Source organism: Ixodes scapularis, unplaced genomic scaffold, assembly GCF_016920785.2.
Source record: "Ixodes scapularis isolate PalLabHiFi unplaced genomic scaffold, ASM1692078v2 PGA_scaffold1__304_contigs__length_218370807, whole genome shotgun sequence".
Taxonomy (NCBI): domain Eukaryota; kingdom Metazoa; phylum Arthropoda; class Arachnida; order Ixodida; family Ixodidae; genus Ixodes; species Ixodes scapularis.
This window is the reverse complement of record NW_024609846.1, coordinates 181919871-181937816: the sequence shown is the minus strand read 5'-3', so window position 1 is coordinate 181937816 and position 17946 is coordinate 181919871. Positions and strand designations below refer to the sequence as shown.

At 48.1% G+C, this 17946-nt stretch overlaps 1 protein-coding gene across 1 annotated transcript in view; it reads left to right on the top strand.

The window, feature by feature from the left end:
- Positions 1-17946, top strand: part of LOC8030142 (zinc finger protein basonuclin-2) — a 266974-nt gene that overhangs the window by 81517 nt on the left and 167511 nt on the right. The window contains exon 2 of the mRNA XM_042291008.1: positions 12552-12654. Within this exon, the coding sequence (XP_042146942.1) occupies positions 12552-12654 (103 nt within the window). The remainder of the gene's footprint in view (positions 1-12551; positions 12655-17946) is intronic.

Below are 17946 nucleotides of genomic sequence, written 5' to 3'. Positions count from 1 at the left end.
TCCTTTTGTTCTGTTCAATATCCCAGTGTTCACTCATTCAATGAAACTACCACCGTAAAAATAAAAATTATCCTTCCATTTTTGGCGTCCCGGAACATCTCTACTAGCCTTCGTTTGGAGACATTCAGACGCTCTCTATGCAACGCATTTCGTCGTAGTCACTGACAACCTAAGTAACGCGGAGCGTGCCAAGTTCTAAGCATCTAATTATCCCTTCGTAGCCTGTCAGGTTGCAGCATTAGCCAATAAAAAAATCAGCCGATCACGACGCAACAAGTGCGAACACATGAATCCACGTCCCGCGTTTATTCCGTTGTCAGTGAACGTAAAACGTAATTTTTCTAAGTGGACGTACCCACAAAGAAAAAGAAATTGTAAATCAACGACATTTAAGTTTTCGCCTGCAGTTACCGCCCTCTGAAATCCTCACATGTCACGTTCTATCTTTCAACATAAGCAGAAAAAAAAAAAAACTGTTGAACCACCGAAACTTTCACATTCCTGCACCCCCTCCTCCTCTCTTACCGCCTCGCCCATTTTCGCCCCCCTGTCGAAATTTATGGAGGGTATCACACCACCACAGCGGCCACTTCGGAGAAAAGGGGTGTTTATACAAACCGCGCTTTTTCTTTCCTTTGACCTTACGCGCAGGCACGCACACAAAACACGCGGACCCAATCGACGCCGGCCACATGTGTAGCCCGGCGCGTATACTTCACGCACGCACGGGCGGCCGCCGCGGTGGAATCGCCCGAGAACGGCAGATTTATGAACGCAGCCGTGACGGCAACGTATACACCCGAGCACGGCACGGCGGGCCGACGTCTCTCTTTTCCACGGACGGACGACGACCAACACTGGTCGGCGCGAAAAAAAAAAAGAACGAAAAGAAAACGTGACCGAGAACTCGGGTCATCGGGCGCGAAACCGTCAGCTCACTGCCGCTCTGTAAAGGCTCCCAGCAGCCGTGTGCTCGTGCTTGCGGGAGGTCGGGGCTCTAGGGCTCATGAACCACCGAGGGACGTGCACCCCCAGCAACGCCTTGCGGCGATTGTAACCAGATATGCCCGAGCGAAATGTGCGCTCGCATAGACCCCAGCTAGCAATCGCGCTCCAAGAGATGCGAGAAGAACAGAGGCGACGGCTAGGCTGGAGCTTGGGTCATGGTCGTGAGAAAGTCGACAGGTTAGAGTCTCGAGGGTTCTGCCCTGCGGGTTTCTCCGCTTGGCTGGAATGAGTGAGTGGGAAGATCACCTTTCGCTTGGTCTTTTCCCCTCGGTAGGGCTGTGTGTTCACTCTATAGAGCGCGTTCGAAGCTTCGCAATGTTGCGAGACTGGTTATGTGTTAGGATGGGTTACGTCATCCTGCCTTTGATCTTTTCTTAGAAAGATTTTCTCTTGAACGGGGAGAGTGTTGTCCATGTCGTAATGCGACTCGTATTATGTGTCGCATGTCTGCTGTTTTAGGCATTTGGAATCTGCCAGAAGGAGATATATTGCAGGTTTCTGAAAGATTCGCTATGATGAAAAGGTCGTATTTACTCGCGTCTTCAGAAGTTGCACCCGAAGCGGTGAAGCACAGGATCGCGGGTTCCTATCTTTGTCGACAGCATACGCCGCTGTCCTGAACGCAAAGCCGCAACTATTCCGTCTGCTGACAGCGTTTCAATTGAAAGAAGGTGGCACGAACGCCCAAATCATCACACTTTCACAAAAACAAAAATCGAAAATACGAGCTTCTATATAAAACGAACATTTACTCATAAAAACAGAAATGATAGTTCTGGACCCGTGACAGGCGATAGGTCCACGCCCGATGAAAAGTCAGAAAGAAAAATAATTATGGAGCACAGAACGTGAGTCGCAGAAATACGAAAATGGAGGATCCAAAAGACCACTCGGAGGAAACGGCAGAGTGACCCAATCGATAGGACGCCTGACGGAAACAAATCCTCCAAAGGGCGAGAAAGAGACGAGCCACCGGAAGTCTTCGATCCCCAAAAGATGCGCCACCAGATCCTCTCTTCGTGGGCGGGTGGGGGACGGAATGCACGCAAGGAGCGGCGGTAGCGATCCAGAAGCCACGCCGAGCGAGGCCGAGCAATGGGACGCAATAGAAGTTACCGGGGGGAGGACGAAAATGCGGCAGCACACACCATGTTTTATTCATGGACCGCGGGGTGGTGCGACGGTGGCGCCACCTGCCAAACGCCGCCGGGGCTCCCTAAAAGCGGAGGAAAGAAGTCGCGCGCCGCGAGGCGCCAAGAACTGTTCCTCTTTCGGGAAGGGACATGAATTAGGGAAGCTTCTTCCATGCGAGAAGGCTATAGCGGAAGACCCGACACCGCTGCATGCTTGAGTCCCGGACGAAAACGAAGTTAGGCGACGTGGTCGAGTAGGCCGGACGCGTTGTCTGCTGTTATTGTGCCTGGACCGGAGCCGGCCGATCTTGTCAATAATGAATACAGGAGCGCATCACCTGAGGGAGAGGAATCGCGCTACCGGGCAAAACAACAAGAAGGAGGAGGACAGGCGGGAACGATCGGAAAAGAAAGGGTTGGAAAGGGTCGGGGGGGACCCCAGCTGGGGCCTGATTATAATTGGGATCGGGCCCGGAATGGTGATGCGGGGAGGGGACGACGCTTCCCGACAAAATGCAGATGAGTCCCGGGGCCTGCGGCGGCACTGCGCGCATCCCCGATCGCGAAGGGGTGGGAAAAGGAACAAAAGTAAGGTCGAAGAGAACAAAGACTAGAGGAACCCGAACACAAAGGAAGGACAGCATGTTCTCTTTTATTTTGTTCGTGCGTGTGTTCTGGCTCGGTGTGGAAAGCTGCGCCTTCTGTACTCTGTTCTGTTGCACCATACGATGGAACGCAGCGGAGTTCACGAGCCATCCACAGCCAGTCCAATGCTCTAAACGTACCACGTGACTAATACGCGCCCCGCGCATCGACGCGCTCTTTCCGAAGGCTACGTGCCCCTCACGCGGCACTGGGTTGGCTTAGGTGGCTCGTACAGCCTTTCACGGTCGATCTTAGGGTGAAACGATCTAAAAGTATATTCTGAAAGTGAGATCGGTGCGATTATCCATATGGCTTCTTGGTTCATGGTTGGCGTGCTAATTTTGACGAAGCGACGCGTACGTCTGTGTGCGCACGTTTGTGTGACGCGAAAGGAAGGGAAATGAAGGACGATGCGATGACGTTATGGTAGAAATAATGGATAGGCGAGCAATTTCGAGGTATTAACGAATTACCGACTATAAAGTAAAAACACCTGTCTGTCGGTGGAGGATGGCATAATATAAGCTGCGCTTTACGCTCAAAGGCACCAACGTTGTTCGCTAGCGTAAACGAAAGTCTGTTTCGCAGTAATCTTCAGAGTTTAGTTCAAATGTAAATTTTTGGCCTAGATTAATCGGTAACTTTTACGCGCCTGGAGTCTTGCCTCAACACCGATCCCACAGCGGGTGGTGAGCGGTCATTAACTCCTAAAATCGAGGCTTTCGATGATAGCTTGTGTATATATATCGACCATAAAGCTTTTTTTTTTAACCTATTAGCGTAGACAACAAGGCTACACTTCATTTTATCCGTCATGTATCGTGGCAAGCAGGCAGTCCATAGTATTTCATTATCCTCAGGTCTATAAAAAAAAATTCTGGGTAAAGCTTGCGCACTCGCTCTCGCATATGTTGTACTCTTTACTAGCGGTTGCTTGATAGCTTGGTCCAAGTTTGTATATTTTATTTCTACTTGTTTTACTATACATTGTTTTATATTAATCTATTTCAGTGTGATTGCGTTATTTATTACAAAATAGATTGAATATCTTACTTTTGTTATTTAAAAACGATGAAACAACCTGCCATTAAAAGGAGAGTAAAGGAAGTTTGTAGGACATAGCTCTCAATATAATGATGCTCATCGCTATATTTATAAAGTTTTTTTTTTCTTTACCATGCACTAAACATTCACCCGTGAGTATGTCTACGAAATATCTAATTAAAATATCAATTTGCTTTCGAGAAAATAAATTTTGAAGTTTACGTTTGCGCCAGACATAAACACGTTACCCCAAAAAGTAATTAAATTCCGTTACTAGTTACTCGCTCAAGAAGTAACTAAATACATTACTCGTTGCCCATTTTCAAAAGGAACGCGTGGGTTACTACCTCAAGAGTAACGAGGTACTTTTTACGTTACTTTGACGGCCAAATACACAACGGTTTTTGTTTCACGGTTTATTGTTTTCTGTTTAGTAGTCGTTTCACTTAAGAAGTAGCTGCTTCTCGAAGTTTTCGTCAGTTATGTTTCCCCGCTTCCTTGAAAATACATCTCCGGCGACGCTGAAGAGTCGTTCTACCAACGCGCTCGAAAGAACGGCAGTGTTGTGCTTTAGGATGGGCTGGTGAATCTTCGGGAACTGCGACTTCATTGAGGACAGCGGGTAATGGGTTATGTGCCTTCCTGTGTTCGCATTCTCCGGCTTTACATTCGGTCCGTACCAGGTTCTAGAAGGTTCAACCAACGAACCTTATTCTGTTCGCTGGTTGAAGGACATTCCCAGCTGTAGAGTTCACTACAGCAACGTTTATCGCTGGACACGTCAGTCGAGCTGATTGACTGATGTGTTCAGCGATATACGTGGCTGTACTGTCATACTGTTTAGTTTTTTTGTTTTTTTTGTCGCCCACCCACCGTTCTTGCAATAGACGCATACTCAGGTTAGAATAAAAACGAGGCTGTTTAAGCGGTGTAGTACGCGTTACTCCTCAAAAGTAACGAGATAACGTTACCCGTTACTTGGCCTTAAAAATAACTGAGTACGTTACTCGTTCCATTGCTAAAAAAGTAATTAAATACGTTACTCGTTGCCGAAAATAGTAACTAGGTAGAAGTCACTCGTTACTTGTAACACGTAACGTACATGTCTAATTTGCGCACCAATGAGTGGCTGCCGCTCTGCTGGCGCTACAACGAGCAGGGGTGAGCGTGGAGGAGCAGACGCTCCTCCACGGCGTTCTGTGTTGCACTGCAGTGATAGTGAACGTCTGTGGTTTTTGTGCATTGTGTCTGGTCTAGATCACTTGCTGCATATGAGCTGTAGGGGGACCGATGATGTGCTGTGGGGGGGAATCACACCATAAAGAAATGCAACAGAATGATAACTTATCAGTTTCCGACCGAAACGTCTCTGCGACGGGAGTGATCCGAGCAGTCCGATGCAAACGCTGGCTCACAGCGTTTGCATCGTACTGGAACACAATTTTCGCACCATGGTTTCATACCATCCTTCCTCTGAAGCTGCATCTGAGTCCACATGTCGGTGGATCGCGAATGCAGTCGCCACGAGTGGTCCTCTCGGAGGCGATGCCGGCGGATCGAATGAGAACGGCAAATCGTCTGAAATCTAAGGCTAAAAATCTTGAAACATTCGCTGGTCATTCCTTGACTCAGTCAAATTTGGTGTACCGTGGCTCATTATTTCCTCGCAGACGGTTGCAACGGCCTTTCAACTGCATGCTTCTCTTGACGGGCGAAACACGCTCGAGCAGCCCATGTGCTGATGCAAGACAAGACGACGAACCAGTAAGGTCGCGAGTGAGGTTCCGTTTCGGTTTTATTGTATTTTTACGATTAAAATGATTTTCAGCGTTTTGGGGAAATTTATTTGCTGCTTGAGGCTTCCTTTCTTGTGCTCTTCAGGGAATATTCTGAAAGACAACAAGAAAAAGCCGATGACGCATTCCTGCAGGAAGACGACACTCGCGTTGTCAATTTAGACGGACGGGCTTTCAGTATTAGCCCGACACTCAGTTTGCCTGCCGCCAGTGTGGTACACGTTCTTCAAAAAGAGGAACGAAAGCTCGTTCCTTGTTCCTTCTAATATTTGGAACGCGTTCCTGTTACAAGAGCCGTCTGTGAGAGAGGAACTCGCTCCCTTACGGTTAAAAAATGAAACATATCTTTACATATACGTTAATTTTGTATTTTGCTAATTCCCAAATTTAGTTAGCTTCAGCGAAGCTTTGTTTTAAATATATATATCCCATTAAATGGCAACATACGTATTTGAATGACGTGATGGGAGGACACCTTGAGAAGAAAACAAAGGGGAGTAAGGTTCCATTTGTTCTTATGTCTACCTTTGAAAATCTCAATGTTTTACCATATTCCTGTTCGTGGTGGGCTATTCGGAGGAGCCAAATTTACTGTGATCCGGGAAGGAGAAGCGGTGTTAATTTTATTGTTCTTTATCAAATGTCTATCCTACCTTGCAGAAGCGTTTTACAACAACCTCACACGTTTCAATCCAAGTCGCTCGTTTGGAGTTTGATTTCATAAATGGGGATTTGGAGAAGTTAGGAAAGTAGCAGTGTTTCAGACGTTCCTCTTTCTGTGTGAAATGTTGTTGTTTTTTGTTGTTTTTTTTCTTTTTGTGCCGCAATCTTGGGCTCCAAAAAGAAATCAATGTCCACCAGCTTACCTGCACCCCACTGTTACCAAGCGAGGACCCCACAAAATAAACCCTAAAATAAGTAACAAAAATTTACAACATCGTCCTCTTTGCAAAAAAAAAAAAAAAAAAAAAAAAAGGCACTATTTTTATACTTTTTAGGGTTCCCCCTTCAAAATAAAATAAAAATTATCTCACTGGACGGAAAAAAATACCGCAGTTCCTTTTTGGTTTTTAAAAAAGCGTAAATAGTTCCAATTCCAGTTCCACTCATGCGAAATGGAACGGTGGACGTTCCTTCGTTCCTATTCCACCTAAAAGGAACGCGTTTCAGGAACGCCGTTCCTTACAACAGTGCCTGCCGCACATACGAGTTTGTGTGCGACAGGCGCGCACACAAAGACGTACGAAACGGCGCGTACACTATTAGCGCTTTATTTAGTTTCTGCCAGATATACGCACCACTCCCTGTACTCCAGTAAAACGCCGTAGCGCGCCACTCGACCTCTCCACCCTCCCCAAGGAATACTACAACAGGAAGACCAAGGACAAAAAGTGAAAACGAAACGAAGCAACAAATAGAAAACGCGGGAACGAACTTCTTCATTGTAATCATCATCGAGGGAAACACGCAACAACATCGGCGACCAGAAACCAACTCCCATCTAGAACAACACCATCGCCACGAACCGCGGCAGGAACCCGCGGAACAAAGCACACGAGAACGACAACGCCAGCGGGGTTCTCACACCCGACCGCAGGGTTCCGAAACAGCCGAGGAGACGATGGCTATAAATTAGCGCAGTCCCGCGAACCCCAACAACAACAGCGGCAGCCATGGCAGGCCAGCCATCCGCCAGCCGGCCAGCCAACCCGTGGACGCCGCAGATGTACCATATTCTGTTTCGCCTTACAGTAGACCGCAGCGGACGTTACGAGCGGCCCCAGCCAATCCCGTTTCGCGAATATATCACGTGACTATGGGCCTCGCGCATCGCGCGGCAGCTTTCCCTAATGTCACGTGACACTCACGAGGCGTTGAATGGACTCCGATGGCTCGTAGCGTCCTGCGAGTTCCGTGGAAAGTGAGGCGAAAAAAACGGAGTGTACATAAGGACCGACCGAGGGCCGCGTGCTTCGAGGAGGGCGACACGGCACGGTGCTGCGAGGCCATGATTACACGTCGGCTCGGCGAAAGAACGGGCCACCGACCGGTCATTTACGTGGAACCGCGACATCGATCAGATGGAGGGGTGTGGGTGGGGTTAGGGCCCAACGCTCCCCCCGCAGAAAGAAGCGCACGAAGGTACAAAGAGCGAGTCCTATCTCGGGGACGGAAAGGGGTGACTGCGGTCTGTATGGCACCCTCCGGGGCTGTTGGCTGGATCCTGCCCGGCCGCGGGCACAATCCCGGAGGCTCAATCTTGGGACGGCGGCCCTGAGCCCCGGCCGCCGTCCTCTCGAAGGGGATGGGGATTTCGAGTATAGGGGGGAAAAAAGTCTTTCATTAGCGGAGTTGTCCGCGCGAACAACTTGAATGTCGTGACCTGTTGGGTGTCGCTATGGGACGCCAGGCGCGTAAACAGGGATTGTGGGATGCTCTCACCTATTCCCCAGCCCCTTCCATGATCCCAGCTGATATTGGTAACGTCGTCTCGTATTGCCCCGAAAGAAAATTTAAAGAAAAAGGGACACTACTAAAACAAAAAGCAACGACCAAAAAAGCCTGTTAGGGTTTGCGCGAAAGGTTCTGTCTTTCTCTCACACAACCACAGAAACATGCAAATCTGTCGGCTTAGTTTTAAGTAGAACGTGATTAATTGATGATGATAAAAAACAAAAAGCTACTTAAAATGGACCCTGGAATCAAAGGAGAGACCAGTGCGTGCACAAAACTGTGGCGAACGATCGCAAAGTTGTGAAGTGTTCGTAGGGCATAACGCAACGCATAATCAACTAAACCATACACACCCTGCAAAAACCTTTCCAACGTGTCCTAGGGACGTCAGACAACGTCGTAACATTATTTAAATGCAGGTTGAACTCCAACTTGGCAAAAGAGCATCTGAAAGACCGACCTGCAAAACATACTTTTTTTTTGTCCGCGGGGCTTACTAAACATTTTCTTCTCTTCACTCTTTGCACTCTTCTCTGGGAGAGGAAGGAGGTTTATGGAGAAATGACTTCTGAAAATAAGACAATCTACGATGGCAGAAAGGGCCCCTTACGCGAGTGCTCATCGGATAGTATACTTGGGTTTGGCGCACTCGACTATAGGGATCCAGCAATCGGGAAAGGTAGAAGGTGTCACCCTTTTTCTCCGTCCCATCTCCAGGTCGACTTTTTGTATAGACCACTCGAATAATAGCCTTCTTCGCGCTGCCACCTGCGTCGACTTGCCTGTAGAACACGATATGAAGATGAGCAGTAGCTCTCTCCTGCGGAATATCAGATGCCGCGCGCACGCGTTCGTAGTATATATGGGGACTGGACATTGCGCTGGAAAGGTGTATTGTTTATATCTCCGTTTCAGATTATAGGTCGGACCGCAGCCGTCGTTATGCACCAACCCAGTGTTTCCAAACAAGCCCGCTTTCCCGATTCACTCCTCCCAATTCGGGAAAAGTGAAGCGTCTGCGCATGCGCGGTACCGACAGCAGGCGTGACGTCAGTTAGTTGAATTGATCTGTACGATCCGGAGTAGCCAAACAAACGGCGCCAAACATGCATCGTTACGGAGCCCGTAGGGTGTTTATATATGTATTTTCTGTCCCTTGTCCGAGCCAATCATGCCTAGTAAATGCCCCTTAATCCTGCTTTTGGTTTTCTGCTCGTGATTGATTTAGTTTATGATAGACAACGCACAAGGACGACGAGCGCCTTCGAGATAACACTTTTTGCCGCCCCTCGATTGCCTCCGTTAGATTTAGATGTCGGCTCAGGTCAGATCTACGAGTGAAAATAAGTATGGTTATACTCAGACATTTATCAAGTTCAGGCTTCACCCAGTGTGGCAGGAGGTATCGAAGAAAAGTAACGAAATACGTTACTCGTTACTCGCAAATACAGGGAACGCGTTATCGACCTACGTTAGCTCGAAACAGAACGAACGCGTTACCGTCATCGGTACCTTTAAAAAGTAACGCGCGTTTTTCTTTTTTTTTGGCGTTACTTTTTTTATGTTATGAATGAACACGTTTTAGTCTTGGACGTTACAGATATGAATGAGCGTCATTATTTAAAAAAATATTATGTCCGTTCAGAAACAGTGGCTCAGCAACGGGGGGGGGGGGGGGGGGGGGGGGGGGGGAAGGGCCCCGGGCCCCGGGTGCCAGGTGTCCCAGTCACGTGGGGTGGTGCCACCCCACGTGACAGCAGCCCTGGCACCTCGCCCCCGCTTTACTGGATGGTTGCGATCTCGGGGAGTGAATGGAAGGGGAAGGGGGGGGGGGGGGGGTAGCTACGAAAGACATAAACGCTTCGGGTGCCGGATGGCCTATCTACGACACTGTCCAAAAACATTTTCTTTTTACGGTTTTATATAAATATTTAGCAAACAAAAAAGCAAAGAAAAACGTAAAAAACTTATATGGCTTGGCCCCAACAAACACGAAAAAATGTAAGTGTAATTCCTTAAAGTCGTTGGAAGCAAAGTAACGACTAACTTAGCTACGTTATCCGTTACTTGAAATAGATAATGTAAGTACGTTACCCGTTTCTGTTTTCAAAATGTAACGAGTACGTTACTGGAAACAAGTAACGCGTTACCTGTAACTCCGTTACTTGTAAGGCGTTATCGCCAACACTGGCTTGACCATTCGCCGCCGCAAAAACCGCGTGCGTTCACCATATCCACTCATCGTCTTTTGTCACACGCAGAGTGGTTGAAGGCTATACGGCGGGGAAGTCTTCCAAAATGCCTCTTTGGCGCATCGGAGTGCAAGGAGAGGATCACCACACTAAGGGCAGAGCAGAGAATGCGCAGGAAATGCGCGGTGACGAAGCAGTGAAGCGCGCGCCGTCATTGGTTACGGTCGAAGGTAAATAAAAGCACATAGGCGCATCTGGAGCGTAAACCAACGCGCAAGGTGCGCGAAGAGCGGACGAACTTGCACGCCGTACACGCGACCGAACCCCGCGCGCGACGACCAGAAACTCCGCGGCGCTTCCGCGGCCAAGTGTCCCATCCGCGGCGGCGGCATCCCGTGGCCGCGGACCTATCCGGGGCTCTAACCCATCGCGCACGGGGCCGCGGCCCTTTACGAGGCCTTATAAAGCCATAAAGGCGTCTCGTCGCCTCAGCCCCTTCGGCCCAGCAGCACCGCCGCGTTAACCAGTCATCCCCTGCCCCCTCCCTGGAAATAACGAGCGGCTCGGAAGCAGGCTCGTCTCTAGGGCGCCCAAGGGACCGGAGCCCGCTGATGGAGAGGCCCCCTCCCTCTGCGCGGGGTTAGGCTGTCGGTCGAGAAGTGACCGGTCGCCCGACCACCGGGGGGGTCAAATTGCTTACCGCCCTGGGCCGGCTCCCGAGGGGCTCGCGGTCTTCGCGGAGCTCGCTGCCGGGCTTTGGGAGGAAACCGCCACGAAGGGTCGATAGGTGCGCCGCTTTTCGACGTAAGGTCAGCGCGATCGCGTGCCTTTTGTAAGCCACAGTCACGCTGCTTAGCATCACTGAAAAGACAGTCTCAGCCTACAGACAGTATGTGAAAAAGTGTTTCTTCTCCGCATGACGGTCTCATCACATCGGCTCCAAGTATGTCCGCAAATAATTTGGACATCGTGTCCGCAGCGAACTTCGTGCCTTCTATACGAGATGTGAGAAGAATGACTGCCGTTTTAGAGAGCCAAGATTCGAAAGGAGATGCAACTCAAATCACAGCGGTCGCTTGAATTTCATGGTAGATGCCTCCTACGCACGTGGCGTGCGTGTGCACATGCGTGCGTTGTCGAGCGGCAAGGCGGAGAGCAGGCGGAGGGGCGGAGGAAAGCTTCGAGACGCTTGCGGACGATTGACTCTGACCGCACTTACGCGCAGCTGCTCGTATATTGCGAACGCGACCTGTAAACCACGTTGCCCGGACCGAGCACTTGCTAACACTCTGAAGTTTGGGCACACTATAGTGTTTCTTTATATCGTTTGTTGCAACATATGTGATTTGCGGCGGCAGAACGTCTCGCCTCCAGCGCGCGCATGTAGCCTTCCGTCGTGCGGCAAACGATAAGTGCATCTGCGCGTGCGCTGATAGTGAAAGTCATCGTTTCATGCCTCCAGTCAGTAGGTTTCTTTTCCAAAAAGTGGGAAAACTCCCTGGGCGTATATTTGTTGTCGTGTCCCGCACGTCACGGACGTGTTTCTCGAACCTATTGAAACCCTCGCGAGAGAACAGCGTATAGTAAAATCACGCTGTTCTCCCTTGCCTCTGACGCGACATTTATTTGTTTATTTATTTCAGTACCTTCAAGGCCCAGGGGGCGTTACAGAAGGGAGTGGTGGAAAACATAAAAACAAACAACAGGTAGTAGATGCAGAAATTGAAACAGAGAATTAAAATGCAGACAACGCCGGTTATTAAGAAGACATTCTTTGCTGCTTTGGTGAACCTATGGTTAAGCCAGCATCTCTCACGTCGATTTGTATTAGCAATGAAAACTGTACAATTAAAGTTTGCTAATGTCTTCTTGTCAGTAATGCAGTAAAGTGATTTTATAGCAGTTAATTGTGCAGTATTGTTAACGCTAGTTCATATGTATAGGTGTAATAGAAAGAGAAATTTAACGTTATCTCATTTCTTCTCTTCCTCCACCTACCTTTCCAACCTTACTAGAAACGCAAAACACCCCCCGAAATTAATTTCCATCTACGTCACTGTCGCAATATAAATATTTTGCTCTGAGGAGGGGGAGGAAACTGTAATGAAAAATCGAAAGCCCCCGAGTCCAGATTCTTGTCTGAAACAAGTATACCCCTATTTTTCGACTCGAGGATCGGCCCTTTCACCTCGCGGCTGTTCATCTCTCTCCATGCATATCCTCGAGCGGCTCGAGCTACACCTGACGCTGTGTCTTCCCCTTCCCTCTCGTGTGTGCAGGCGATCCGGTGCACAAAACCCGGATGCGGCTGCGAGTGCTTCACGCCCAGCAAAGCGGGACATCGCGTCTGTAGCTCCTGTCAACACGGCTGGGTTGCGCACGGTGAGTCCAAGACACGTCTTGCACGTCGCTCCTTCTACCCTGAAGCCAAAGCCAGACAGGCCGAGCAACAAGCCGAGCCGAGACGAGTCGGTCTTCTGAGGAGATGGCGTCCCGGATCAGCGGGAATCGCTTGACCCGCCTTTCCCCTTCCATTTAAGCTGACAGTGCGATGGAAGCTACGTGCTCGTCGGCCCAACCATACGTCGTCCCTTCATCACGTGATCACGTTCTTACCCAAAGCGCTTAAGAGCGGTGTCTGGTGATGAAAGGGAGGCTATTGATTGGTCCGGGTACTATGCAGCCCTTACAGCACTGTCGGCTTAGGACTGAACGGAGTGAAGCGCGTGGTTCGCTTTTGTTATAAAGTCTGCTTCCAAGCAAGCCAAGTTTAAGCTATAAATAAATAAATAAAAAATATATCAATATTTTTACTCACTCCGGAAACTCGAGTTCTGCAGACACATGAAACCAATTGCTCCAGCATCATGACCTCAGGATGTTAGCGAAAAGGTTTGTCAAATAAATACTTACTGTCTAATACTAGAGCGCAGTGTATTAAATCTGTCGAGGGCCGTACAAGTTTCTAAAGTCGGTAAAAACAGACGTACCATCAGACATCGGTGTGTTTCCTCTTCATCCTGATCCTGATCTCGAAACTGTACGACGGTTCGCAATTGGATGGGATGCTATAAATGTATCCGACGCAGTTTCGTGGTGTGTACAAGTCACGACCTCGTTTGCGTCTCTAGAAAGCAGGTTTCAACGTGCATTGTGGAGAAAAAAATACCTTAGTTGATGGACGCGTACGGAGCATTCTCCCTGATATTATCTCTGATTCAGTCTGCACACAGATTTGCATACAATGGATATAAGTCCTATCCGTGATGGACGCAGACACGCTTTGAAGGCGCAGCGCGTGGTATAGTTTCTTCTTTGTTACGCGGGCATGGGCCTGTCTATTTTGGGCGATGCATTTGGTTCTGATATTAGTTCTGAGACGTTTCTTTTAATATTTACGGTTATTTCTGCATTGTATTACATAAGGGCACCTGGGGAACGTTCTCCTTGATGGCCGGGTTAATTTCAACTTCTTTGAAGTACTTTTACTGTAGAAGAGTGAGCAATAAAATAATGGAGACACTTCACAATGTGCATGGTTTAATCGTCAACAAGTAGAATCATTGTGGCAGGCCTTCTTGAAACGGTGTTGGGAGCCCCCCCCCTCCCCATTTTGGTCATTACTACCATGAAAAAGTTATCCTTTTTCACACAGTGCAATCCCACGCTTCGATCAAATGCGTTGACATCGAACAAAATGAGTATTGACTGCCATAAATGGGGAACAGGCTGATTACTCTACCATTCGAGTAAGTAACACGCCGCATTTTAGTATCAGTACGACATATACTTCGCAGCCCTATTGTAGGGTGTTTCAGCTAAGTTGTTCCGACGCTTGAAACGATCTGGTGCACACCACAATTTGTGCCCAAACACTCAACAAACAGAAGATGGAGAGCGTGTCGAAAAAAAACAACATCCCATAGTGTCATTTTCATCAAGGAGTCCTGCGTGTGTCTAAATCTCTTTTGAACACAAAAATTGCACGCGAGATTTAAACAGAAATTGCACGTGACTTCTTGTTAACCAACTGCAATGGTATAGTGCCCTTAGTCACGTGAGATGTTTGTTAAATCTTTCGCGCATTCCTTAGGGCTCAAAAAAGATATTAGAAACACGAAGGCTACCTTGATGGAAATGAGAAGAGGAAATGTTTCTCAGCACGCTCCACAACTTTTTTCATATTAGAGCACTTGTGCGTATTTTAATATTTCAATAGTTAGGTAATAATATACGTTAATTATCCAGTTTAACAGATCTCAAAAATATCTTGACTTGCTCGATAGGACGGAGAACAATACTCCGTTGGTTTGATAGGAGTAGCGTGCAGCAACTTGGCACGAGTTATGCTTAAACACCCTTATAAGCGACGGGTAGGTTACTTAAGCTACCCTGAAGATGTTGACGTGTTAAGTGTAACTCATTGGTCGGTTTTGTGTACGCTACGACTTTCGCCTCATGTATTCTTCCGGGTAAAATATTCAACTCATTCACTCGAGCCAACCTGCTTTGGTGAATTCGCTGTTTAGGAAACTCGTTAAATCTTTCGAAAAACAGAGTTATATAACGCGCCAACTGTGCTCAGCCTGCCCGATCATGTCTGCGCCTTATTTTCCAGATGCGTTTAATCGGGTCAATGCCTATACTCTACTGAGACATAGGTAAAAGGTTTCTCGCCAGCATTTCTCACCCGTCCGTGCCATCAAAGGCCACGCACAAAGCGCATTTGTTGTTAACCCTTCCAGCCGAAAGGTGGCCCGTTCGCCCACAATCTGTTATGTCTGAGAGAAAGATCACTGAATAGTTTCCCGAGGACATGACGCGTTGCCCTCGTATTTCGCAATTTAACGGGAGTCATATAAACATGTTTGGTTTAGTTTACTTAACCTTATTAGTTTCACCCTGTGATCGATTTGCCTTGCTGCATATTCGACCCCGAGCAATAACACGGAGCCAACGAACAACAAGAAATACATTGAATTGGACATGGAAGAGGCGATCAATACATTAACATTGTTACCACCGGCGCTTGAGTCCAGGCAGCGACTGCCTCTGTGCCGCCTCTGATCCGCCTTGCGTGGTCGGCTTGACTCCGCCGCCACGAAGGAACGTTCGCCACCTGTGCCCCGTTGTCGGGCAACTGGGCTGGGGAGCCGCCAGGGTGCCCACAGCCCTCACTAACCGCCTGCTGCCTGCCGAGAAAAACAAGCTTTATAATATAAGATGAAGTTCTAGAAGCTCGATTGCATTCAGCGGAAGGGGTGCACATCTAGAACCACCTTGGTCATGACCAAACTACTAAAGCATCTTTTCTTAATCAGACAGACTAAAAATAGCATAGTAGATGCTAGTAATTAAGAGCTCTCCGCTTGACGGCTGCACTATCCATGCGTACCACGAATGAGCAACATATATCCTAAGATATATCAAAATAAAAATACAAATCCCTTCGACAAAGTACATTTTTTAGTGCAACTGCATGTTCAAAAACGTATTTAAACAATCCAACTACCCATACAACGGAAGGTAATGCGTCATTTTCAAAACATTTTACATCTCTGAAGCTATTTCAGAGTAAAATAATACCAGGACTTGACTGACATGGAGTGGGTGCATGATTGGACAATCACATACAAAAAGGCAATCGAAACTTTCACATGGCAATTTATATTATGTAATTTAGACAAGTGCAACAACAGTCACGCCCTGCGACTTGCGTCACAGAAAGGAGGCCCGAAATTATATTTAATTAAATTGTACAAAAATAGCTTTCCGAATGATTTCTCCGATATGTAATTATACACAAATTGCGAAATAACCGCAAAATATAAAATTCGTATTGCAAATACTATCATATTTGCGATCCTGCCCCTCAATGCGTTGTGCAGGTCTGCTCGGGCAATAATTAGTCTGCTCGGGCAATAATCATGACAGTGCTTTCTTTCAAGTGGCCTCAAGACTCGAGCAAAATGTTTTCTCCCTTGATTTCTACTAAGCCGGCACAGATATGCAATATGTCAAATACATATGTATTGAAAGGGGAAGGGTGCACTAAAGTGGAATTTACAAATGGGCATCCGGTCGCTGCCAGTTAGACAAGCGGAAGCATAACAAGAAACCATGGGAAACGGCATGACGCTTCGCGTGAGTAAAAAGTGAAGAGTTCGTGGCCCAGAGGTGCTGACTGCTTCGGACGCGAACGGAAAAAAGCGCCAAGAGGTCGCTTCTCGATTGACCTTGAGGTCACATCCTCCAGCGGGATGATGGGCAAACTCCCGCCGCTGATGTCCGGGGAAATGGCCCTGTGTGGGGTCCCAAAACGCAACGGTCCCTCCTCCTCGTCCTTTTCTTGTACACAGGGTGCACGGTCTTTCACTCGTTTTGATCGTGTGATAGCGAAGCCGCAGCTTCTCTGTCGGTTGTATCTCATTTCAGTTTCTATAAACGGTCTCAAGCAGCCACGGTTAAGAAGCTGGTCTGGCCACAGTGGATGAAGAATTGCCTGCATGTTTGGTCATTCTGTTAAATGCATTTGAATGCTGTAGTTTTATAGGGTGGGTGGTGCTCTTAGTTCGGGTGGTTCCTAGGGCAGGATGACACTTAATCTTCCAGTGCCTGGGGTGGGTCGTGCTTTTAGCTCAGTTTATGTACAGGGTAGGATTTCGTATGGATACAAATTACGTCACACCATTCTCTCTTTTCGTGACGCTATGCGCGCTTCACTTCAACCCACGCGGATAGAAATGATTTGCGTTGAAGTTTGTTGGTCACCGAGAGAGGGGAAGCGAACTTTTTCGCCCTTTCCAGTCCTCGTTCCGCGCGCTCTTTCTACACCACCTGTGTCTGCTCCAATCTTTCTTATCCTTCCCACGCCTCTCCCCCTCCACGCACTTTGTCACACCGCCTTCTTCTGCTCCTCCCGTTCCTGCGCGCTGGGTCCGTAGCTCAGTCAGCAGCGCACTCCGCTTCCACGCCGGTGACCGTGGTCGATCCCCGGCACCGGTTGCAGTTTTTTTTTTTTTTTCCAGGATGGTTTAGCGGTCACAGACTGACGGACCAACTCATTTCGTGCTTACGCGGCTCCTGCACTCTAAACAAAAACGTGCGTCTACTTTCCCGCACAACACTCGGATAGCCAATCACCGCAACTTACGGAAGCAGCTCTGCGAATGACCATGCCAAAACATATGTTTAGACAAAAAAAAAAAACGCCGTCTGAGTTGTGACATTAAGCAATGCAAGCGTGACGTTTTGCATTGCTTAATGTCACAACTCCGACTGCGTTTTTGGTCTAAACCAGTGGTTCTCAACCATCGATGTTTCGCGGACCCTTTGTGGATCGGCGGAGATGATGGAGGACCCCGTTTGTGGTGGGAGGAGGGGAAAGGTATTGGTTAAATATAATAATGATATAATAAATGGATATAACTAAGGGCTAGTATGAAGTAGACCTCTCTCATTGACATACACAGGCAAAAACTCGCCCGCAAACTGAAACATTTCTTCTCTACCTGAAAAAAGACAACTCTTATTGCCGGGCTTGACTGATGAGACAGGGCTTCGCGGACCCCTAGAAGGCCTTTGCGGACCCCAAAGGGTCCGCAGAACCCCATTTGAGAACCACTGGTCTAAACATATGTTTCGGCATCGTCATTCGCTGAGGTGCCTCCGTAA